The sequence below is a fragment of the Ranitomeya imitator genome, chromosome 2, assembly GCF_032444005.1.
Source record: "Ranitomeya imitator isolate aRanImi1 chromosome 2, aRanImi1.pri, whole genome shotgun sequence".
In the NCBI taxonomy this organism is placed as follows: domain Eukaryota; kingdom Metazoa; phylum Chordata; class Amphibia; order Anura; family Dendrobatidae; genus Ranitomeya; species Ranitomeya imitator.
Window position 1 is genome coordinate 667123505 of NC_091283.1, and position 25787 is coordinate 667149291.

Below are 25787 nucleotides of genomic sequence, written 5' to 3' on the forward strand. Positions count from 1 at the left end.
CCCCCCATTTTCCTCCACATTTTTGGAGGAAAAAACTGTGTCTTATACTCCAAAGAATACGGTACATAAAGTGCTGCACAGATTAATCTCAACTAAAAGCCCCGATCCTTAGATCAGGAACAGAACAGACATATATAGGACATTTCCCTGACCCCACAGCATTGCCTAACTACTGATCATGTACATAAAGTGTAGCACATATTCATCTCAACTAAAAGCCAAGATCAGGGACAGAGCAGACATTTATAGGACACTAGCTGAAGAGCCCGGCGTTGCCTGGGCATAGTAAATATCTGTGGTTAGTTATAGCACCTCACGTCTCTTATTTTCCCTTCATGCCTCTCATTTTCTCCCTTACACCTCTCATTTTCCCCCTCCTCTCATTCCCCCCTAACACTTGTCATTTCGACCTCACATCTGTCATTTTCCGATCACTCCACTATTTTCCCTCACTCCTCTCATTTTGCACTCACACCTTTTCATTTTCACCTCACACCCCTCATTTTCACCTCAGTATATACATGTTTGTCATCTCCCTTATATATAGTATACACCTGTATGTCTTCTCTTGTATATAGTATATATCTGTATGCCATCTCCCCTGTAAATAGTATATACCTGCTGTATGTCATTTCCTCCTGTATATTGTATATACCCATGTGTCATCTCCTCCTGTATATATTATATACCTGTATGTCATCTCTTCTGTATATACTATATACCGGTATGTCATCTCCTCCTATATATAGTATATACCTGTATGTCATCTCCTGTATATAGTATATACCTGTATGTCATCTCCCCTGTATATAGTATATACCTGCTGTATGTCCTCTCCTCCTGTATATAGTATATACGTGTGTCATCTCCTCCTGTATATAGTATATACCTGTGTATCATCTGCTCCTGTATAAAGTATATATCTGTGTGTCATCTCCACTGTATATAGTATATACCTGTGTCATCGCCCCTATATATAGTATGTACCTGTATGTCATCTCCCCTGTATATAGTATATACCTGTATGTGACAGGTTAGTGTAGCAAGTTGTGTGCAGCAAGTTTTGTGCATGGCGAGTTTTGCGCGTGGTGAGTTTTACGTGTGGTGCGTTTTTAGTATGTGCAAGTTTTGAGTGAGGCAACTTTTGCATGTGTTGCAACTTTTGTGCATGTAGCAATTTTTCCGCGTGTGCAAGTTTTGCGTGTGGTGAGTTTTCCATGAGGTGAGTTTTGCACGTGTGGCGAGTTTTGCGTGAGCCTAGTTTTGCATGTGGCGAGTTTTGAGCGGTGACTTTTGTGTTTCGACTTTTATGTGGCGAGGTTGGTGTATGTGTGGTGAAATGTGTGCTAAGGGTGGTATATGCGTTCAAGCACGTGGTAGTTTGTGGCGCCTTTTGTGTGTGTGTTCATATCCCCGTGTGTGGTGAGTATCCCATGTCGGGGCCCCACCTTAGCATCTGTACGGTATATACTCTTTGGTGCCATCGCTCTCACTCTTTAAGTGCCCCTTGTTCACATCTGGTAGCTGTCAATTTGCCTCCAACACTTTTCCTTTCACTTTTCCCCAATTATGTAGATAGGGGCAAAATTGTTTGGTGAATTGGAAAGCGCGGAGTTAAAATTTCACCTCACAACATAGCCTATGACGGTCTCAGGGTCCAGACGTGTGAGTGTGCAAAATTTTGTGGCTGTAGCTGCGACGCCTCCAACACTTTTCCTTTCACTTTTTCCCCATTATGTAGATAGGGGCAAAATTGTTTGGTGAATTGGAACGCGCGGGGTTAAAATTTCGCCTCACAACATAGCCTATGACGCTCTCGGGGTCCAGACGTGAGAGTGTGCAAAATTTTATGTCTGTAGCTGCGACGGTGCAGATGCCAATCCCGGACATACACACATACATACATACACACATTCAGCTTTATATATTAGATTTCCCTGACTCCACAGCACCACCTCACTACTAGGCATGTACATAAAGGATATCCTAATACACCACAGGAAGAACACAGTCACTATGTCCCATAAAATATAAACCTTTATTCAATATATATATAAAACACAGAACATCAGAACAAGCACATTCAGTAAAAATGGGGCTGGTAAAACCAACTAAATTGCAACACCACTATACACAAAAAGGGCTACATGGTGCCCCCCATAGCAACAGCGCACAGAAGATAATGATAGTGGTAAGGTAGTTAATAATGCATAGTATATATGGGAATATAGGCCTAAATGCTAGTATCTAGTGAGAATAGCCAACAGGGATCAGCAATGAACATAAACACAAAGTATACTGCTAATGCAGGTGGGCACAAGCGCCCAGTATGTCCACAGTTAATCCCATGCAAACGCATGTATATAGAGAAATGGCCACATATATAACCCAAATATTTACGTAGTAGTGCGCCAGCAAGGGGGGATCCAGAGCCCATCCCGACGCGCGTTTCGGAGCGCTACAACGGCTCCTTCCTCAGGGGGTGTGAAGGGTAGATGTCCATAGCGGTTTTATGTGCCATGGTGCCGGAAGTAGTCACCGGCGCATGCGCACCTACCACGGACACCGCCAACCAAGACGCCGCCGCCATCCGGAACCGGAAACACGCGGGCCCACGTGATCCGGCACCACATGACAGCAGACATCAAGGAGGACAGTCTGCACAGAGGCGCACGCGCCGAGACAGATCCCGGACGCCATATTGGATAAGGGCACACGAAAGGGCAAGGGACGCATGCATGTTAATATAGCAAAGTGGAGAGTCAAAAAACTGCAGAACATTATTAAATATTGTAGCCGCACATTATACATAAATATCGCACACAAAAGGGGCGTCGACCCATAACTACTATAATGTGATACACTGTGCATAAACTGTATAGCCGCTAAACAGAACCACTGAACCTAGCTGCAGCAGACCAGAAAACCCATGAGACATACATACAAAACAGAAGCAACATAAACAATATATATATATAACTGTACAAAAGACAATAAAAATAAATAAAAATACAAACACAAGAAAAAAAGAAAAGATGTATAAATTCATATACATATATATACAAAGCAATATGGACCATATAAACAATGTTCATGTATGGAAATGGGCATTGATAGTAGAGACGATACGAGCAGATATTCGGCCGAACTACGCCATATCCGCATAGCGTTCCAGATATCCCCAATGATCGCAGATATATAAGGCAAGAAGAACACCTATCTAAAACAGAACAACAAAATGACAAAGTAAGAAATAACGTAAGTAAAAACAAAGTGTATACAGTCAGCTGGCTTCTATGTGGTGGGAGGTATCCAATTACAGGAAAGGAGCAAACGAGATATGGTCATTTAATCCTTGTGCATGGATTGTACCTAGTGTCCAAATCCACTTGGACTCAAGCTGCGCAAGACGCTTAGAGAGGTTTCCCCCTCTTATATTAATTTGAAGTAAGTCAATGCCTCTAACCCTTAAGAGTTTCTCATTACAATTATGAAAGTCACGAAAATGCCGCGGAATGGTTTTGAGGGTGGATGCGTCCGCACAGGAGGCTGCCGCGATAATACCCAATACGTGTTCCCGGATACGGACTTTAAGCTGCCGTGTGGTAAGCCCAACATAGACCAGGCCACACGGCCAGGTGGCATAATAAATCACGTACCGGGAAACACAAGTAATTCGTTGTTTGATGGTAAAATGTTTAGAACCATCAAAATTAGAAAAAGAACCACATTTATCGACATTAGGGCACGCGACACACCTACCGCATGGGGCGCATCCACCCCCCAACCTCGCAGCATCCAGGAATGTAGGTACCGTCTGCCCAACATAATGGCTCCTAGTCAATCTATCCCTGAGATTTCTCGCTCGCCTAAAAGTGATTGCAGGATTATCAGGAAGAAATTTTGCCAGAATAGAATCGGCCTTCAAAATAGGCCAAGCATTTTTAACCGCCGTACGTAATCTCTCATGCTGGAGATTATACGTGGTAATAAGTCTAACCCCATTATTGATGTTAGATTTAGTGGGAGCTCTACCATAAAGTAGGTTATTGCGATTAGCATACTTGGCACGATGGTATGCCTTCTTAATGCTACGACCACTATAGCCTCTGGATAGAAAGCACTGTTTCAACTCCTCCGCCCGAACCTCAAAATCCAAATCATTAGAACAAATCCGGCGAAGGCGGAGGAATTGGCCAATTGGTATTGCCTGGACCATATGGCACGGATGGCAGGATGACGCATGAAGTAAGGTGTTAGTAGCAGTACGCTTACGGTAGATGTCTGTCTGGATAAGGCCGAATCTGTCCTTATAGATAGTAACATCGAGAAAATCAATTTTCTCGGCGTCCCACACCGGGGTAAGACGAATATTTAGATCGTTGCTGTTTAGGGAGGCTACAAATTGCGCAAGGTCGACGGCGGTGCCCTGCCAGACAAAGAAGATGTCGTCGATATACCGTGTCCATAAAAGGACACGGTCTATCGACCCCTGTTTGTCCGACAGGAAGAGATCCCTCTCCCACAGCCCCAGGAACAAATTAGCGTAGGCAGGCGCGAAGGCCGCACCCATCGCTGTGCCCTGGAGCTGTAGGTAGAAGGATCCCTTAAACACAAAAAAATTGTGTGTGAGGGTGAACTCAAGAAGCTCCAGGATGAGGTCCCTCAAAGGCAAAGTTAATGTAGACGTACTGAGAAAAAACTGTACAGCACGTAGCCCATCACTATGACGGATGTTAGTGTAGAGGGACTCAACATCAACTGAAGCAAAAAGAGTGTCACCCTCCAAGCACAAGCCGTCGACCTTGCGCAACAGATCCCCAGTGTCTTTTAAAAAGGAGGGGAGTGTCAGCACAAGAGGTTGAAGATGATGGTCAATCCCAGACACAATTGGACGGCTGGGTGGTGACCTAATATCCTTATGTACTTTTGGGAGGAGGTATAGTGTGGCAATTGTAGGTTCCCCGGCAGTGAGTGCCGAAGCCAAATCCTTGGTGACAATGTCGTTGTCCAGTGCCCTTTTAAGAATGGACTCCAGCTTAGCACTGAAGGCAGCAAGGGGATTGTATGTCAGTTTTTTATAACACACAATGTCATTAAGCTGGCAAAACGCCTCCCTTTCATACATCGTTTTAGGCCATACAACGACATTGCCACCCTTATCGGCCGGCTTCAGCACCATGTCAGGGAGATCTTGAAGATACCTAAGTCTAAAGGTACCTTCACACATAACGATATCGTTAACGATATTGTTGCTTTTTGTGACGTAGCAACGATATCGTTAAGGAAATCGTTCTGTGTGACAGCGACCAACGATCAGGCCCCTGCTGGGAGATCGTTGGTCGCTGAGGAAAGTCCAGAACTTTATTTTGTCGCTGGACTCCCTGCAGACATCGCTGGATCGGCGTGTGTGACACCGATCCAGCGATGTCTTCACTGGTAACCAGGGTAAATATCGGGTTACTAAGCGCAGGGCCGCGCTTAGTAACCCGATGTTTACCCTGGTTACCAGCGTAAAAGTAAAAAAAACAAACACTACATACTTACCTACCGCTGTCTGTCCCCGGCGCTCAGCTTCTCTGCACTCCTCCTGCACTGGCTGTGAGCGTCGGTCAGCCGGAAAGCAGAGCGGTGACGTCACCGCTGTGCTTTCCGGCCGCTGTGCTCACAGCCAGTACAGAGAAGCAGAGCGCCGAGGACAGACAGCGGAAGGGAGGTATGTAGCGTTTGTTTTTTTTACTTTTAGGATGGTAACCAGGGTAAACATCGGGTTACTAAGCGCGGCCCTGCGCTTAGTAACCCGATGTTTACCCTGGTTACCGGCATCGTTGGTCGCTGGAGAGCGGTCTGTGTGACAGCTCTCCAGCGACCAAACAGCGACGCTGCAGCGATCCGGATCGTTGTCGGTATCGCTGCAGCGTCGCTTAGTGTGACGGTACCTTAACCCTTCTTTAGTTAGATTATCCCCTCCCCCCCCATACCTAGGGATTTTCAGGAATTCATTGGTCACCACCCGTACGAACCAATCAATGCTGGGACATAGCGTGAACGGGGGGAATCTCGTGGAGCGTGGCCGAATACATGGGGGAATCTTACCTCCCGAATTATCATGCTCGAGTGCCAACTCCTCCAGGATCCTTATAGCCTCCTGCTCTTCTTCTGTAGGAAAAAGACGTTGGAATTCATCGTTATAGAAATGACGTTTAAACAGCAACGATCTAGCAAAGATGTGCAAGTCCTTCACCGCAGTGAAGGCGTCGAACCCCGGTGTGGGAGAAAGACAGACCCCTACCCAAGACAGAAATATCCACCTCTGATAATTCATATTTACTGAGATTAGTTACCTTATTGTCCCTACCATCCGCGCCAGCCTGACCCCAGGGACGCCTTTTATACGGATGATATGCATGATTGCGAAGTCTGTGGGTATCATTCAACCCGCCAGAGGTAGCTGAAGAGGCCAACACATCAGATTGGCTGCTTATTAGGATTTCTGTTTGACAGTTGTCTCTGTTACTTTGGTCCATACATGCACACGTACCACATTACACTCCGCTGATTATATTAATTATTGGTATTCTCTGTATGTGATCTATGTGTGTAATATGTGTTCTACAATTTCATTACCAATGTACATAAAGGGCAGCACAGATTCATCTCAACTAAAAGCCAAGATCAGGAACAGAACAGACATTTCCCTGACTCCACAGGCCTGCCTCACTACTGAGCATGTACATAAAGGGCAGCACATATTCATCTCAACTAAAAGCCGAGATCAGGGACAGAACAGACATTTATAGGACATATCCCTGACTCCACAGCACCGCCTCACTACTGAGCATGTACATAAAGGGCAGCACAGATTCATCTCCACTAAAAGCCGAGATCCTTAGATCAGGAACAGACATTTCATAACTTCCCCAAATAAATTTATAGCACATCCTGCATTGTACTACTGCACCAGTTTATTATATATTGTCGAGTCAGTCTATTTTATACGGACTCCACCAAAATGGACACAAATCAGACTCCACATCCTTCACCTATCACATGCTGTAACCTACTTTAACTGCCTTGTACATGATGATTATTATGATTATTATTATTTTTATTAGGTGCTTACATGGGAAATTGGTAAGATAACTACTCAAAAGCTACCTAATCTTAAGGGAAGTGTCTCACTGCAGTCTGGTGCCCCAAAACCTGAGGAGAATCCAAGTTTGAACATCAGTTTCAAGATACAACAGCTTGCCATCTCAGGTAGGTGGATTAATTACAGAAACCATATTTGATTATTGGTGTAAGCTCTTGTATTCCTGTAGCATCAAAGCATTACAAGGGCACAGTAGTGGTGTAACTTTTTTTTGCATGTTGCAGTTGTAGTAACGTCATAGAGACCTGGTAAAATTATTTGCACACACCATCATTTAGTCGCTATCTTAGAGGTCAAGTTTTTCCCGGGGAAGCTGCTACAGGAAAAATGCTAGCGGTCATTCTTGTGGCGGCTCTCACTTATGTTGAAGTGTTCACCCACACCTGAGAAGTCGCCTGAAGAATGAGCATGTCGCTTCTTTTAACCACTGAAGCAGATAAATAATATAATGCGGACATTGTTGTGCACCACGTTCATTTTATGGGGCACGATTGCAGGAAGATTCTGGGTGGAATCAACCTGAAACAGATACCATGTGCACATACGCTAAACCTGGGTCTCTGCTTTAACTACGAATTAATAGTGGTCGTATGAAGAGACAACCTCGTGTTAATGATGGAGGCTAGAAAATGTAATGCGTGCAAATTAACTTGTCCTTTTGTAATTATTATACAAGTCATATACTGTTCTAATCGACACATGTGATTACTGCTGTAATCAAAAAAAATGTTGAGATGGTCAGGCTGGTAAGTTGCACTCAAGATTTGACTAACATTAAATCACTGGAATAACCACGTGTGATCTTCATTTGCTGAAGAAAAAAAAGTTCTCTCTTGTTATTGCACAATGTTATTATATATATTTTGATGTATTCTGAATATTTTTCAAATCCTTTTCTTTTTTGTTTTGTTCTAACTTGATCCAAATATTATCTAGTTTGCATGTTTTAAGTAACAACTCGCTGCAATTCCTATGGCAAAGGCTTATCGTCGGCATTAAAGAAACACTTTTTTTTATTTTTTCCTTCCTCTTTCAAGTCACAGTACTGCAATTCTGTCCAGCTAAATCACACTGCACTCTATACGTGAGCCATTAGTCGCTTTTACAATGTAGCCTTGTTCTGGTGCTCTTACATTGTAAAAGGAACAAGTCTGAAGAGCTGGCACATGAGTAGCGCTGGATACTGGAGAACCAAGTGTGCTAAAGGGGTTGTCCACAGCCCTGACAACCCTGCCTCAATCAGTATGTTTGCCCCAGTAAAATAAAAATACTTATGCCACACAAAGGAAGGAATTGAGGGTACACTGATTAAACTTGCTGATGACACAAAGCTAGGAGGGATAGCTAATACTAGAGAGAGAGAGGATTCAAAAAGATATACAGGTCCTTCTCAAAAAATTAGCATATAGTGTTAAATTTCATTATTTACCATAATGTAATGATTACAATTAAACTTTCATATATTATAGATTCATTATCCACCAACTGAAATTTGTCAGGTCTTTTATTGTTTTAATACTGATGATTTTGGCATACAACTCCTGATAACCCAAAAAACCTGTCTCAATAAATTAGCATATCAAGAAAAGGTTCTCTAAACGACCTATTACCCTAATCTTCTGAATCAACTAATTAACTCTAAACACATGCAAAAGATACCTGAGGCTTTTATAAACTCCCTGCCTGGTTCATTACTCAAAACCCCCATCATGGGTAAGACTAGCGACCTGACAGATGTCAAGAAGGCCATCATTGACACCCTCAAGCAAGAGGGTAAGACCCAGAAAGAAATTTCTCAACAAATAGGCTGTTCCCAGAGTGCTGTATCAAGGCACCTCAATGGTAAGTCTGTTGGAAGGAAACAATGTGGCAGAAAACGCTGTACAACGAGAAGAGGAGACCGGACCCTGAGGAAGATTGTGGAGAAGGACCGATTCCAGACCTTGGGGAACCTGAGGAAGCAGTGGACTGAGTCTGGTGTGGAAACATCCAGAGCCACCGTGCACAGGCGTGTGCAGGAAATGGGCTACAGGTGCCGCATTCCCCAGGTAAAGCCACTTTTGAGCTACAGAGAAGCAGCACTGGACTGTTGCTAAGTGGTCCCAAGTACTTTTTTCTGATGAAAGCAAATTTTGCATGTCATTCGGAAATCAAGGTGCCAGAGTCTGGAGGAAGACTGGGGAGAAGGAAATGCCAAAATGCCTGAAGTCCAGTGTCAAGTACCCACAGTCAGTGATGGTGTGGGGTGCCATGTCAGCTGCTGGTGTTGGTCCACTGTGTTTCATCAAGGGCAGGGTCAATGCAGCTAGCTATCAGGAGATTTTGGAGCACTTCATGCTTCCATCGGCTGAAATGCTTTATGGAGATGAAGATTTCATTTTTCAGCACGACCTGGCACCTGCTCACAGTGCCAAAACCACTGGTAAATGGTTTACTGACCATGGTATTACTGTGCTCAATTGGCCTGCCAACTCTCCTGACCTGAACCCCATAGAGAATCTGTGGGATATTGTGAAGAGAAAGTTGAGAGACGCAAGACCCAACACTCTGGATGAGCTTAAGGCCGCTATTGAAGCATCCTGGGCCTCCATAACATCTCAGCAGTGTCACAGGCTGATTGCTTCCATGCCACGCCGCATTGAAGCAGTCATTTCTCCCAAAGGATTCCCGACCAAGTATTGAGTGCATAACTGAACATTATTATTTGTTGGTTTTTTTGTTTGTTATTAAAAAACACTTTTATTTGATTGGATGGGTGAAATATGCTAATTTATTGAGACAGGTTTTTTGGGTTATCAGGAGTTGTATGCCAAAATCATCAGTATTAAAACAATAAAAGACCTGACAAATTTCAGTTGGTGGATAATGAATCTATAATATATGAAAGTTTAATTGTAATCATTACATTATGGTAAATAATGAAATTTAACACTATATGCTAATTTTTTGAGAAGGACCTGTAAATAACCTGGAGCAGTGGGCAGCAACTAGCATAATGGGTTTTAACAAGGAAAAACGTAAAGTACTACATCTGGGCAATAAAAATGAATAAAGCATTTACAGAATGGGAGGCATAGAGCTAAGCAACAGCACATGTGAAAAAGACTTGGGTATACTAATAGATCATAAACTGAACATGAGTCAACAGTGTGATGCAGCAGCAAAAAAGGCAAATGCAATTCTGGGATGTATTAACAGAAGCATACAGTCTAGATCACGCCAAGTCATTATTGCCCTCTACTCTTCTTTGGTCAGACCTCATCTGGAATACTGTGTCCAGTTTTGGGCACCACATTTTAAAAAAGACATCAACAAACTGGAGCAAGTTCAGAGAAGAGCCACCAGAATGGTCACCGGTCTGCAAACCGTGTCCTATAAGGAACTGTTACAGGATTTCGGAATGTTTAGCTTGCAAAAAAGAAGACTGAGAAGAGACTTAATAGCTGCCTACAAATATCTCAAGGGCTGTCATATTGTAGAAGTATCATCTTTATTCTCATTTGCATAAGGAAAGACTAGAAGCAATGGGATGTAACTGAATGGGAGGAGACACAGATTAGATATTATAAAAAAAACTTTTTGACAGGGTGATCAATGAGTGGAACAGGCTGCTGCCACGAGAGGTGGTGAGTTCTCCTTCCATGGAAGTTTTCAAACGGGCTGGACAGACATCTGTCTGGGATGATTTAGTGAATCCTGCTTTGAGCAGGGGGTTGGCCAGATAACCCAGGAGGTCCCTTCCATCTCTACCATTCTATAATTCTACACATACATTCAGTATTTGTAAGCCAAAACCAGGAGTGGGTGAGAAATCTAGAAGTGGTGACGTGTTTCTATTATACTTTTCCTCTGACTGGTTCCTGATTTTGACTTACAAATACTGAACGTGGGCTCATACCCACCACTGGCGCAGTTCTAGCTATGTCTGCACATTGGGTGCGGGGCTCACGTGACAATCAGTGCTGGCACAAGTACTGGCTTTACTCTCCTCGCCTTTGGTCAAATCAGACCTCGAGGAAGTTAGAGCTGCGGCTGGCCATTCACTTCCTGTCACTCAATGGAGGTGAGTAGAGGGTTTGTTTTTATACAAGAGGCAAACATGCTGATTGAGATGGGATTTCTCAGAGTGGGGGACAACCTGTTAAATATACTTGCCAACATTTACACAAGTTTATTGAATATACCAGGAGTGTTTAAATCTTTTACACCCAATCCCTTTTTTTCCCCAGCATCCGCTGTCACATTCCAGTCAAAAGACCCCAAATACGTGAAAATTCAATAGTGGTCTAGGTTCTGGGATCCCCATTAATCACTCAAAACACTTGTTGATGTGCTGCTCCTGCCAGATCATCCTGTGTTGTATATGGACTGAAAGTCTACTATTCTGTACTCCATCTGTGAACTCCTATACCTTCTATAGAACCCTTTAAAATAAATATATCAGAACATAAACTAGAACATAAACTAAAACCTCAGAAAATAAACTATCACACTAGGGTGACTATAGGCCTCAAGACCATGAATAATATTGTCAAATGCAACAGATATACTTCTATAAATACGTGCAAAGTGAAGAGGACAAGGAGCACAATAATTGTTTAACCCCTTCCCGACCTGTGACACAGCGTATGCGTCATGAAAGTCGGTGCCAATCCGACCTGTGACGCATATGCTGTGTCACAGAAAGATCGCGTCCCTGCAGATCGGGTGAAAGGGTTAACTCCCATTTCACCCGATCTGCAGGGACAGGGGGAGTGGTAGTACAGCCCAGGGGGGGTGGCTTCACCCTCCCGTGGCTACGATCGCTCTGATTGGCTGTTGAAAGTGAAACTGCCAATCAGAGCGATTTGTAATATTTCACCTAAAAAACTGGTGAAATATTACAATCCAGCCATGGCCGATGCTGCAATATCATCGGCCATGGCTGGAAATACTAATGTGCACCCACCCCACCCCACCGATCGCCCCCCCAGCCCCCCGATCTGTGCAGCGCTCCCCTCCGTCCAGTGCTCCGCTCCCCCGTCCTCCTGTCCGCTCCCCCCGTGCTCCAATCACACCCCCCGTGCTCCAATGAAACCCCCCCGTGCTCCATTCCCCCTCCCCGCACAGCGATCCCCCCCCGTGCTCCGATCCACCCCCCTGCACAGCGATCCCCCACCCCGTGCTCCAATCCACCCGCACGCACACCGATCCTCATCCATGCTCCGACGCCCCCCCCGTGCTCCGACGCCTCCCCGCCGTGCTCCGACGCCCCCCCCCCCCCGTGCCCTGATCTCCCCCCCCCTTACACTTACCGAGCCTACCGGTGTCCGTCTTCTTTCCCGGGCGCCGCCATCTTCCAAAATGGCGGGCGCATGTGCAGTGCGCCCGCCGAATCGGCCGGCAGATTCGTTCCAGAGTGAATTTTTATCACTGAGATAGGTTATATCTCAGTGATCAAAATAAAAAAAATAGTAAATGACCCCCCCCCCCTTTGTCACCCCCATAGGTAGGGACAATAAAAAAAATAAATAATTTTTTTTTTTCCACTAAGGTTGGGGTAAGAACTAGGGGTAGGGTTAGGGTTAGGGGTAGGGTTAGGGTTCGGGATGTGCACACGTATTCTGGTCCTCTGCGGATTTTTCCGCAGAGGATTTGATAAATCCGCAGTGCTAAACCGCTGTGGATTTACCGCGGTTTTTCTGCGCATTTCACTGCCGTTTTACAACTGCGATTTTCTATTGGAGCAGTTGTAAAACCACTGCGGAATCCGCAGAAAGAAGCGACATGCTGCGGAATGTAAACCGCTGCGTTTCCGTGCAGTTTTTCCGCAGCATGTGTACAGCGATTTTTGTTTCCCATAGGTTTACATTGAACTGTAAACTCATGGGAAACTGCTGCGGATCCGCAGCGTTTTCCGCAGCGTGTGCACATACCTTTAGAATTAGGCTATGTGCACACGGTGCGGATTTGGCTGCGGATCCGCAGCAGTGTTCCATCAGGTTTACAGTACCATGTAAACATATGGAAAACCTAATCCGCTGTGCCCATGGTGCGGAAAATACCGCGCGGAAACGCTGTGTTGTATTTTCCGCAGCATGTCAATTCTTTGTGCGGATTCCGCAGCGTTTTGCACCCGTTCCTCAATAGGAATCCACAGGTGAAATCCGCACAAAAAACACTGGAAATCCGCGGAAAATCCGCAGGTAAAACGCAGTGCCTTTTACCCGCGGATTTTTCAAAAATGATGCTGAAAAATCTCATACGAATCCGCAACGTTGGCACATAGTGTTAGGGTTAGGGTTGCTTTGGAATTAGGGTTGTGGTTAGGGGTGTGTTGGGGTTAGGGTTGTGATTAGGGTTATGGCTACAGTTGGGATAAGGTTTAGGGGTGTGTTGGAGTTAGAATTGAGGGGTTTCCACTGTTTAGGCACATCAGGGGGTCTCCAAACGCAACATGGCGCCACCATTGATTCCAGCCAATCTTGTATTCAAAAAGTCAAATGGTGCTCCCTCACTTCCGAGCCCCGACGTGTGCCCAAACAGTGGTTTACCCCCACATATGGGGTACCAGCATACTCAGGACAAACTGCGCAACAATTACTGGGGTCCAAGTTCTCCTGTTACCCTTGAGAAAATAAAAAATTGCTTGCTAAAACATCATTTTTGAGGAAAGAAAAATGATTTTTTATTTTCACGGCTCTGCGTTGTAAACGTCTGTGAAGCACTTGGGGGTTCAAAGTGCTCAGCACATATCTAGATAAGTTCCTTGGGGGGTCTAGTTTCCAAAATGGGGTGACTTGTGGGGGGTTTCTACTGTTTAGGCACACCAGGGGCTCTGCAAACGCAACGTGACGTCCGCAGACCATTCCATCAAAGTCTGCATTTCAAAAGTCACTACTTCCCTTCTGAGCCCCGATGTGCGCCCAAACAGTGGTTTACCCCCACACATGGGGTATCGGCGTACTCAGGAGAAACTGGACAAGAACTTTTGGGGTCCAATTTCTCCTGTAACCCTTGGGAAAATAAAAAATTCTGGGCTAAAAAATTATTTTTGAGGAAAGAAAACGTATTTATTATTTTCACGGCTCTGCGTTATAAGCTTCTGTAAAGCACTTGGGGGTTCAAAGTGCTCACCACATATCTAGATAAGTTCCTTTGGGGGTCTAGTTTCCAAAATGGTGTCACTTGTGGGGGGTTTCTACTGTTTAGGCACACCAGGGGCTCTGCAAACGCAACGTGACGCCCGCAGACCATTCCATCAAAGTCTGCATTTCAAAAGTCACTTCTTCCCTTCTGAGCCCCGACGTGTGCCCAAACAGTGGTTTACCCCCACATATGGGGTATCACCATACTCAGGAGAAACTGAACAACAACTTTTGTGGTCCAATTTCCCCTGTAACCCTTGGGAAAATAAAAAATTCTGGGCTAAAAAATTATTTTTGAGGAAAGAAAACATATTTATTATTTTCACGGCTCTGCGTTATAAACTTCTGTGAAGCACTTGGGGGTTGAAAGTGCTCACCACATATCTAGATAATTTCATTTCGGGGTCTAGTTTCCGAAATGGGGTGACTTGTGGGGGGTTTCTACTGTTTAGCCACATCAGGGGCTCTGCAAACGCAACGTGACGCCCGCAGAGCATTCCATCAAAGTCTGCATTTCAAAACGTCACTACTTCACTTCCGAGCCCTGGCATGTGCCCAAACAGTGGTTTACCCCCACATATGGGGTATCAGTGTACTCAGGTGAAACTGGACAACAACTTTTGGGGTCAAATTTCTCCTGTTACCCTTGGGAAAATAAAAAATTGCGGGCTAAAAAATCATTTTTGAGAAAAGAAATTTTTTATTTTATTTTCATGGCTCTGCGTTATAAACTTCTGTGAAGCACTTGAGGGTTCAAAGTGCTCACCACACATCTAGATTACTTCCTTTGGGGGTCTAGTTTCCAAAATGGGGTCATTTGTGGGGGATCTCCAATGTTTAGGCACACAGGGGCTCTCCAAACGCAACATGGTGTCCGCTAATGATTGGAGCTAATTTTCCATTTAAAAAGCCAAATGGCGTGCCTTCCCTTCTGAGCCCTGCCGTGTGCCCAAACAGTGGTTTTCCCCCACATATGGGGTATCTGCGTACTCAGGACAAACTGGACAACAACATTTGTGGTCCAATTTCTCCTATTACCATTGGCAAAATAGGAAATTCCAGGCTAAAAAATCATTTTTGAGAAAAGAAAAATTATTTTTTATTTTCATGGCTCTGCATTATAAACTTCTGTGAAGCACCTGGGGGTTTAAAGTGCTCACTAGGCAACTATATAAGTTCCTTGGGGGGTCCAGTTTCCAAAATGGGGTCACTTGTGGGGGAGCTCCAATGTTTAAGCACACAGGGTCTCTCCAAACGCGACATGGTGTCCGCTAACGATGGAGATAATTTTTCATTCAAAAAGTCAAATGGCGCTCCTTCCCTTCCGAGCCTTACCATGTGCCCAAACAGTGGTTTACCCCCACATGTGAGATATCGGTGTACTCAGGAGAAATTGCCAAACAAATTTTAGAATCCATTTTATCCTGTTGTCCATGTGAAAATGAAAAAATTGAGGCTAAAATAATTTTTTTGTGAAAAAATAGTACTTTTTCATTTTTACGGATCAATTTGTGAAGCACCTGGGGGTTTAAAGTGCTCACTATGCATCAAGATAAGTTCCTTGGGGCGTCTAGTTTCCAAAATGGGGTCACTTGTGGGGGAGCTCCAATTTTTAGGCACACGGGGGCTCTTCAAACGTGACATGGTGTCCGCTAAAGAGTGGAGCCAATTTTTCATTCAAAAAGTCAAATGGCGCTCCTTCCCTTCCAAGCCCTGCCGTGCGCCCAAACAGTGGTTTACCCCCACGTATGAGGTATCAGCGTACTCAGGACAAATTGGACAACAACTTTCGTGGTTCAGTTTCTCTTTTTACCATTCGGAAAATAAAAAAATTGTTGCTGAAAGATCATTTTTGTGACTAAAAAGTTAAATGTTCATTTTTTCCTTTCATGTTGCTTCTGCTGCTGTGAAGCACCTGAAGGGTTAATAAACTTCTTGAATGTGGTTTTGTGCACCTTGAGGGGTGCAGTTTTTAGAATGGTGTCACTTTTGGGTATTTTCAGCCATATAGACCCCTCAAACTGACTTCAAATGTGAGGTGGTCCCTAAAAAAAATGGTTTTGTAAATTTCGTTGTAAAAATGAGAAATCGCTGGTCAAATTTTAACCCTTATAACTTCCTAGCAAAAAAAAATTTTTGTTTCCAAAATTGTGCTGATGTAAAGTAGACGTGTGGGAAATGTTATTTATTAACTATTTTGTGTCACATAACTCTCTGGTTTAACAGAATAAAAATTCAAAATGTGAAAATTGCGAAATTTTCAAAATTTTCGCCAAATTTCCGTTTTTATCACAAATAAACACAGAATTTATTGACCTAAATTTACCACTAACATGAAGCCCAATATGTCACGAAAAAACAATCTCAGAACCGCTAGGATCCGTTGAAGCGTTCCCGAGTTATTACCTCATAAAGGGACACTGGTCAGAATTGCAAAAAACGGCAAGGTCTTTAAGGTCAAAATAGGCTGGGTCATGAAGGGGTTAAAAATTACAAAAATGTTTCATTTAGTTACAACATCATATCATCACAAACAATAATGGCCAAAGTATATGGAAAAGGATTTAAAAGTGAAAGACTCGAACAATGGTAAGTCTTAAGGTACCGTCACACATAACGATATCGTTGCTTTTTGTGACATAGCAACGATATCGTTAAGGAAATCATTCTGTGTGACAGCGACCAACGATCAGGCCCCTGCTGGGAGATCGTTGGTCGCTGAGGAAAGTCCAGAACTTTATTTTGTCGCTGGATCTCACTCTGATATCGCTGGATCGGCGAGTGTGACACCGATCCAGCGATGTCTTCACTGGTAACCAGGGTAAACATCGGGTTACTAAGCGCAGGGCCGCGCTTAGTAACCCGATGTTTACCCTGGTTACCAGCGTAAAAGTAAAAAAAACAAACACTACATACTTACCTACCGCTGTCTGTCCCTGGCGCTGTGCTTCTCTGCACTCCTCCTGCACTGGCTGTGAGCGTCGGTCAGCCGGAAAGCAGAGCGGTGCAGGAGGAGTGCAGAGAAGCACAGCGCCGGGGACAGACAGCGGTAGGTAAGTATGTAGTGTTTGTTTTTTTTACTTTTACGCTGGTAACCAGGGTAAACATCGGGTTACTAAGCACGGCCCTGCGCTTAGTAACCCGATGTTTACCCTGGTTACCCGGGGACCTCGGGATCGTTGGTCGCTGGAGAGCTGTCTGTGTGACAGCTCTCCAGCGACCAAACAGCGACGCTGCAGCGATCGACATCGTTGTCGGTATCGCTGCAGCGTCGCTGAGTGTGAAGGTACCTTTAGGTAACCGTAACCACAGATTGTGTACGGACCAGGAAGTGACATTCCTACAAAAATTATAACTCAACGCTTCCATTTGTAGCAGTCCCAAATGAATCTGTGTGGCGGCACATAAAGTTGTATATACAGGCATAATGCCATTACTTCATCCACACAAATATAAAGGAACACATCTACCGTATGTAAATAAAGTGGCATAGTGCAACAAGAATGATCCTTACCCATAGAAGTCCGCAGGGGCTGCGTTGTCTGTTGGTTCACAGGGACTTAATTGGGTAAGGATCATTCTCTATAGATGTGTGGATGAAGTAATGGCATTATGCCTGTATATTGTGTGCCACCACACAAATTCAGTTTTGACTGCTACAAATTGAAGCCTTGAGGTATAATTTTTGTAGGAATGTCGCTTCATGGTCCATACACAATCTGTGGTTACCTCAAACTTACCATGGTTCGAGTCCTTCACTTTTTAATCTTTTTGCCCATATGCTTTGTTAATTATTATTGTTCGTGATGATATGATGTTGTAACTAAATAAATAAAATTTTTGTAATTTAACAGATTTTTGTACTCCTTGTCCTCTTCGTTTTGCACTTCTATAGAAGCGTTCACAATTAATTCCATATACATCAGACAAGTGTTTTGAGCAATTGTGGGTGGACTCAGAATCTGGATTCCCAATGATCAGGAGGGTGTTCCAGTGCCCCTGCGTCAAGTGTGCTTGGGCTTTTTTCTCCTTCGCCTCTTTTCTCCTTCGCCTCATTGGGGGACACCGGACCATGGGTTATGCTGCTGTCACTAGGAGGCTGACACTAAGCTGAGACAAAAAAAAGGTTAGCTACTCCCCTGCAGTATACACCCTCATGCTGGCTTCCAGAGACCCAGTTCAAGCTTAGTGTCCGTAGGAGGCACACTGTCACGATTTTTTCCTTTTTAACTTCCTATTCGGACGAAGGGGGCGACGGATTCTTTCAAGGTCCGATCTCCCCCGAAACAGCAACAGGCGAGCACGGGAGTTTCACCTCACCGTATCCTCTCCTGCGACGAGGGAGCCACTGCCTGAGCTGACCTTTTTTGGGCGACGGTCTTTTCCCTAAAAGGGCGCCGATCTCCCCACTTTATACAGACGAGCACTGGGTTTTCCTCCAGTATCCTCCTCTGCAGCCAGGCTTTTTATTGCCGGACATCTGCCCTGTCCACCAGGTTTTACCCTCGGCTGTACAGAGGCTCTATTTCTGTGGCGTCCGTGCAGACCACACTGCATCACCAATGCTCTTTGTGATTCAGGTGGTGGACGGTTCCTCTCCACCCCCCTGTCTGGGGCTGGTGGATAGAGGCTTCCCAACCCCTGCACCGTCCCTGCCAGCCTAAGGCACCTCTCACCTCCTCGGGGGTAAGTGTCTCGTGGGGGATGGGGGGGGGTCGCCGGTCTTGCGGTCCGGAGGGCTCCTCCCGGGTAGAGCACATAGTAGCCTGAAGCATTCCCCAGTTTTCTGGCACTTTGCGCCGCGCGCCGGGCCGAAGCCGCAAATTTAGTCCCCGGCTTCGGCCTAGCCGCTGGACGCTGCCGATAGGCTCCGCCCCCCGCTGCGCGTCATCGTCGGCACCGCCCCCCGGTCCTGGCGCTTCTCGCAGCCTCCGAGATCTCTCTCCTGATCTCGGTGGCCATCTTGGTCCCTCACTGCACGCCGCAGCTCAGCCTCTGCCGCAGCTTCCAAGTGTCACAGCGCCCACGTGCAGCCGGTTTCATCTCTGGCAACACAGTTTGCCCTGTCTGGAACGAGACACAGGACCAGGGTAAGGAGACCTCGTCAGCTCTCCTCTGCAGCATCGCCCTCGGCTTCCCTACAATTATAGACCCTGTGATCTAATTTTTTGCATTAGAATCATGTCCCAGTCAAGGTCCAAAAAATCCTCTAAGGTGCATACGACCTTTTTTTCTGCGTGTACCACCTGCCAGGCCCCACTTCCTAGGCCTCAAAGTTCTCCCCTCTGCTCTGCCTGCGATGCTCCATGTGCCCAGGAGCCCGCCACCGACTCCGGCGTACCTAGTCCCCCCCCCCCCCGTGGGTCGCCTCACTTCCACAGTCCGTGGATTTTTTAGCCAACGCCATCAAATCCATTCAAAATCCTCCCGGGGAACGGGGCAATCCGTTACAGGTGCTAAGAGATCCCTCCATAGCAGGGGAATCGTCGGCCAGCAGGGGCCGCTCTCCACTTAAAGAGGCACGGTCATCCAGAAAACGGATCCGTACTACCTCTCCTGAGCGTTCACCTCGCCACTCAGACTCTGGCAGCTCCACCTCTCGCTCACCCTCTTTGGGGGCTCGCAGCGTTCACGACTCTGAACATGAGTCCGAGGTATCATTGGACCCGGAGGCTCCGGAGTTCAGAGCTACGGTTGACTCCCTTATTGTAGCAGTCAATCACGCGCTTAAGGTGGATGATGACTCTAATTCCGCTCCGGAACACGCGGTCTCTTTTACCAGAGCCAAGCGTTCCCACAAATCTTTTGCCTCTCACCCAGCTTTTCTAGATATAGTCAAGCGACACAGGGAGCGTCCAGATAAGCGTTTCTTGGGTAAGAAGGATCTGGTATCGAAGTATCCCTTCTCAGCAGATCTCGTGAAAGACTGGACGGATCCCCCTATAGTAGATCCTCCGGTCTCGCGCCTGGCCTCTAAAACGCTTCTTTCAGTCCCCGACGGCGCTTCAATTAAGAGTCCCACTGAACACCAGCTAGACTCTCTAGCTCGCTCAGTGTATGAGGCCTCAGGCTCTTCCCTGTCCCCCTCCTTCGCCGCGGCTTGGGTGACCAAGGCAATGGTTTCCTAAGCGGATGCTCTAGCGAAATCCATTCATGAACAGGACCTCCCGTCCGAGATGGCGGACCTGGCTAAGCAGTTAGCCATGGCTAGTGATTATGTGATGTTCGCATCCCTCGACGCGGCAAATTGCGCAGCATCGGCGGCTTCTAACGCCATCGCTATTAGAAGGGCTCTTTGGCTCAGAGAGTGGCGCGCAGACTCCTCCTCTAAAAAATCTCTGATCTCTCTCCCTTTTCAAAGCGGGCGCCTTTTCAGCGAAAAGCTTGACCAGCTTATTTCCGACGCCACGGGGGGAAAGAGCAAGTTCCTTCCCCAACAGAGGCCCAAGGCGGCTTTCCAGCGCCAGCCTTATTTTCGCTTTCGGCCCTTTCGTACCAGCCCAGCCTGGTCCAATCCTACCGGTCTTCCCAGATCGGACCGATCCACTCGCACAGACAGAGACACTCGCCCCTCCTTCAGGCTGATCCCTTCCTGGCGCGGAAAACCTAGGCAGCCCAGAACCCGAGGTTCCAGACCTCCCAGATTCCCGTCTCAATGACTCGGGAACGGCGCCAGTCGATACCACCAGAGTAGGCGGTCGTCTACTCCTTTTTCAGCAGGCCTGGCTCTCCGTCGTTCACGACGAATGGGTCAGGGATCTGGTATCGTCTGGCTACAAAATAGAGTTCTCCTCTCCTCCTCCAACTCGGTTTTTCCCCTCTCGTCTCCCCAGTTCGGGAGCTCAGTCTCGCGCCCTTCTTTGCGCCATTCACGCTCTTCGCCAGAGCGGGGTCATTGTTCCGGTCCCGAAACACGAGAGGTTCAAAGGTTTCTACTCAAACCTCTTCGTTGTGCCAAAGAAGGACGGAAAAGTGCGCCCCATTTTGGATCTGAAACTCCTGAACAAGTGCGTAAGAGTCCGGCACTTCAGGATGGAATCGCTCAGATCGGTCATCTCTTCGATGGAAAGAGGGGAATTCTTGGCCTCGATAGACATCAAGGATGCCTATCTTCACATCCCGATTTTCCCGCCTCATCAAAGGTTCCTCCGCTTTTCCGTTCTGGAGGACCACTTCCAGTTCACGGCCTTACCCTTCGGTCTTGCCACGGCGCCCAGGGTATTCACCAAGGTCATGGCGGCTGTCATGGCCATCCTTCATTCTCGAGGAGTCGTCGTGTTACCTTACTTAGATGATCTCCTCATAAAGGGCCCGTCCTTCCAAGCCTGCGAGTCAAGCGTCCACATTACCCTGGATTCTCTTTCGCGCCTGGGCTGGCTGATCAACTTGGACAAGTCCTCTCCCGTTCCTGCCTGTCGGATCTCCTTTCTGGGAATGATCCTGGACACTTCAAGGGGGCTGGTCTTGCTTCCTCGGCCCAAGGCCCAAGCGCTCCAACAGGGAGCCCGAACGCTATGCCATCCTCGTCCGCGAACCATTCGGTTCGCCATGAAGATCCTGGGAAAGATGGTTGCATCAATCGAAGCGGTTCCCTTTGCTCAACTCCATCTCTGTCCCTTGCAACAGGCTCTGCTGGACAACTGGGACAGGAGTCTCTCATCTCTCGACCGCCCTTGCCCCGTCCCCGCGGGTCAGACAATCTCTCGTATGGTGGACCCTGGGCCCATCGCTTCTCCAGGGGAAGTCCTTCCTCCCGATCCGCTGGTTAGTGATAACCACCGATGCCAGTCTTCTCGGCTGGGGGGCAGTGTTTCTTCAGCACTCTGCCCAGGGCCGTTGGACAGTTCGGGAATCCAGGCTCCCCATCAACATCCTGGAGATTCGTGCTATCAGACTGGCTCTGAGTCGTTTTCACGCTCTGCTCGCGGGTCACCCAATAAGGGTCCAATCGGACAACGTCACGGTGGTGGCTTACATCAACCACCAGGGGGGTACCCGCAGCAGGGCGGCGATGCAGGAAGTCTCTCTCATCCTTCGTTGGGCCGAAACCAACCATTCCATCATCTCTGCGGTGCACATTCCGGGAGTCGAGAACTGGGCGGCGGACTTCCTGAGCCGCCAGGGCCTTGCCTCGGGGGAGTGGGAACTCCACCCAGAGGTTTTTCATCAGATCTGTCTTCGCTGGGGGACCCCGGACGTGGATCTGATGGCGTCCAGATTGAACGCCAAGGTCCACAACTTCATTGCACGTTCTCGGGATCCCCAGGCCATAGGAGTAGACGCGCTGATTTCTCCATGGCATCAGTTTCAGCTCCCATACGTGTTTCCTCCCCTTCCCTTACTGCCGAAGGTGATCCGAAAGATCAAGACGGAGGGAGTTCCGGTCATTCTGGTCGCCCCAGACTGGCCTCGTCGCGCTTGGTATGCGGAACTCGTTCAGCTCGTAGCCGACGTTCCCTTGCGGTTACCAGACCGCCCAGACCTGCTTCGCCAAGGTCCGATCTACCACCAGAGCTCAAGGGCCCTACGTTTAACGGCGTGGCCGTTGAAACATGGATTCTAACTCGCGCCGGTTTCTCTCAGCAGGTCATTCCCACCATGTTAAGTGCTCACAAGGCGTCTTCCGCCTCTATTTACCACCGCGTCTGGAAATCTTTCTTCTCATGGTGCAGGCTCCGAGGGCACCCTCCGCTCGTTTTCTCGATCCCGTGCATCCTGAGTTTCCTTCAGTCTGGTCTGGACTCCGGCTTGGCCCTGAGTTCCCTCAAAGGTCAGATCTCAGCGTTGTCCGTGCTGTTCCAGCATAGGATCACCGCCAACCTTCAGGTCAAGACCTTCATCCAGGGAGTCTCCCATGTGGTTCCTCCCTACAGGATGCCGTTAGAGACCTGGGATCTCAACTTCGTCCTGGGGGCTCTTCAGGAACCTCCGTTCGAACCCCTTCAAGACGTTCCGCTCTCTGTCCTCTCATGGAAGGTCGCCTTCCTGGTTGCGGTGACGTCCATCAGAAGGGTTTCAGAGCTCGCCGCTTTATCCTGCCGGGCACCTTTCCTTGCCTTTCATCAGGACAAAGTAGTCCTACGTCCTTCCCCGGAGTTTCTTCCGAAGGTGGTCTCATCTTTTCACCTTAACGAGGACATCATTCTTCCCTCCTTTTGCCCGCAGCCCAAACATAGGGTCGAGAAGGCTCTCCATTCTCTGGACGTGGTACGGGCTCTCAGGAGGTACATTTCCAGAACGGCTCATTTCAGAAAATCGGACGCCCTTTTTCGTGCTCCCGGAGGGTCGCAGAAAGGGTTTGGCTGCGTCTAAATCCACGATAGCCAGATGGATCCGATCCGCTATCCAGGAATCCTATCGGGTCAGGGGCAGTCCTATCCCGGCGGGGATTAGAGCTCACTCCACTCGGTCGATGGGTGCTTCCTGGGCCATCCGGCACCAGGCAACAGCGGAGCAGGTTTGTAAGGCCGCAACGTGGTCCAGCCTGCATACTTTCACAAAGCATTACAATGTCCACATTCACTCCTCTGCGGACGCGGCCCTTGGCAGGCGTATCCTGCAGGCGGCCGTTGCGCATTTGTAGTCAGATGGTACACGGAGTTATTTGGTTGTATTGTTTCCCTCCCAGGGACTGCTTTGGGACGTCCCATGGTCCTGTGCCCCCCAATGAGGCGAAGGAGAAATAGGGATTTTTGTGTGTACTCACCGTAAAATCCTTTTCTCCGAGCCACTCATTGGGGGACACAGCACCCACCCTGGTAGCCTTACGGCTCGTTACCTTTTTTGGTCTTTGACTGTTTGTTTGACATGTTATATTCTAATGTTACTTGATATATTGTTGTTATTATCCTACTGCTTTTGCACTGAACTGGGTCTCTGGAAGCCAGCATGAGGGTGTATACTGCAGGGGAGGAGCTAACCTTTTTTTTGTCTCAGCTTAGTGTCAGCCTCCTAGTGACAGCAGCATAACCCATGGTCCTGTGTCCCCCAATGAGTGGCTCGGAGAAAAGGATTTTACGGTGAGTACACACAAAAATCCCTATTTTGTGTATGTGCTTTAGGGAGGGTATGATCAAGGTTTTCATACTGCCTTTATTGCAGGACTTAAAGTGAACCGACTGGACATGTATGGGGAGAAATACAAGCCTTTTAAGGGAGTGAAGTATCTGACCAAAGCAGGAAAATTCCAGGTGCGCACATAACAAATGCTGTGCCTGGATCGGTGAGGAGCAGACGACGCATCTTTTTACCACAGACCCAGCACACAACTTGGAAATTAAGGTTATATAGATTTTTTTGCACCAAATCCTCTGCAGAAAATCTAATACTTACCTCTTAGACCTACTAGAAACGGTCAGCTGCTAATATATAAAAAGGAACAATTGGCACTATTGATGGAATGGACCACAAACTGTTTCATTATGTGGAGTAGACTGGTACTGTGACTCCTGCATAATGAAACCATAACTCACGAAGGGAGAGGTAGAGAAACCACATTGGCCGGTAAAGAAGACACTGTAGTGACTGATTATATGCCATGGTCGTCAGTGTATTTATTTCAAATTTAATATAGCAAATGGATGCTCTCTTTCAGTTTTAAAAACCAGTACAGCAATTATATGTCCCACCTCTGGAGGAGCCAAGTTCTGAGTATAGTGTTGCAGTCAGTTCAGACTGGCTCTAGAACACTAGTTCTTCCTTATGTATGGCAATACTATATTACAGTAGTGCTTTTGTGAGGTGTTGACAATTATGTCTTAATCTATTATCAGCGGTAAATAATTGTCTTCTTTCGCATTATGCCTTAATCCCTTAACTGACGGAAGATGCATATCTGACAGTGAAAGGAGTTTTTCCACCAGTGCCATTAGCAAAAAGCTTATATGAAGTTGTATAGGGAAAATTTGTATTTTTATTCAAAATGTGTTAATCTAATTGGTGTCATTGTGTGTACTTTTAATGCAGGCTTCTGTATCACTTTGTTGTGTGTTTGAAGAAGTAAGCCAATCGGAGCAATTTCTTGTAATGCAATTGGGGTATACAATGTACACATTTCTAAATAAAGTACACTATATTCACTACAGAATGAAAGTTGTAATTTTATTACTCTAATTTCTACCATTTATAAAAAAATATTATTATAGAGACCAACAGGTAAAAATTCCATATGATGTAATAAATAACTTTTAAATGATCAAAGCTAACATTTGTCCATAGTGTGTTCTGTATATAGTATAGACTGACTTGATGATTTGGGTCTCTCATATACAGTCATGGCCAAAAGTTTTGAGAATGACACCAAAATTATATTTTCACATGATCTGCTGCCCTCTGGTTTTTATTAGTGTTTGTCAGATGTTTATATCACATACAGAAATATAATTGCAATCATATTATGAGTACCAATAGGTTATATTGACAGTTAGAATGAGTTAGGGTGGTTTCACACTTGCGTTTTTGTCTGCAGCGGTTTTTTTTTTCAAAAAAACGCGTGCGTTTTTTTTCCC

General features: G+C 46.5%; 1 protein-coding gene across 6 annotated transcripts in view; it reads left to right on the top strand.

The window, feature by feature from the left end:
- AP3M1 (adaptor related protein complex 3 subunit mu 1) overlaps nt 1-25371 on the top strand; it is a 94947-nt gene extending 69576 nt beyond the window's left edge. For all 6 annotated transcript variants that reach the window (XM_069753007.1, XM_069753010.1, XM_069753009.1 and 3 more), the window contains exons 8-9: nt 7116-7260; nt 24382-25371. In XM_069753007.1, coding sequence (XP_069609108.1) covers nt 7116-7260; nt 24382-24482 — 246 coding nt within the window. In that variant the 3' untranslated portion in view covers nt 24483-25371. The remainder of the gene's footprint in view (nt 1-7115; nt 7261-24381) is intronic.
- The last annotated feature ends 416 nt before the right edge of the window (nt 25372-25787 follow it).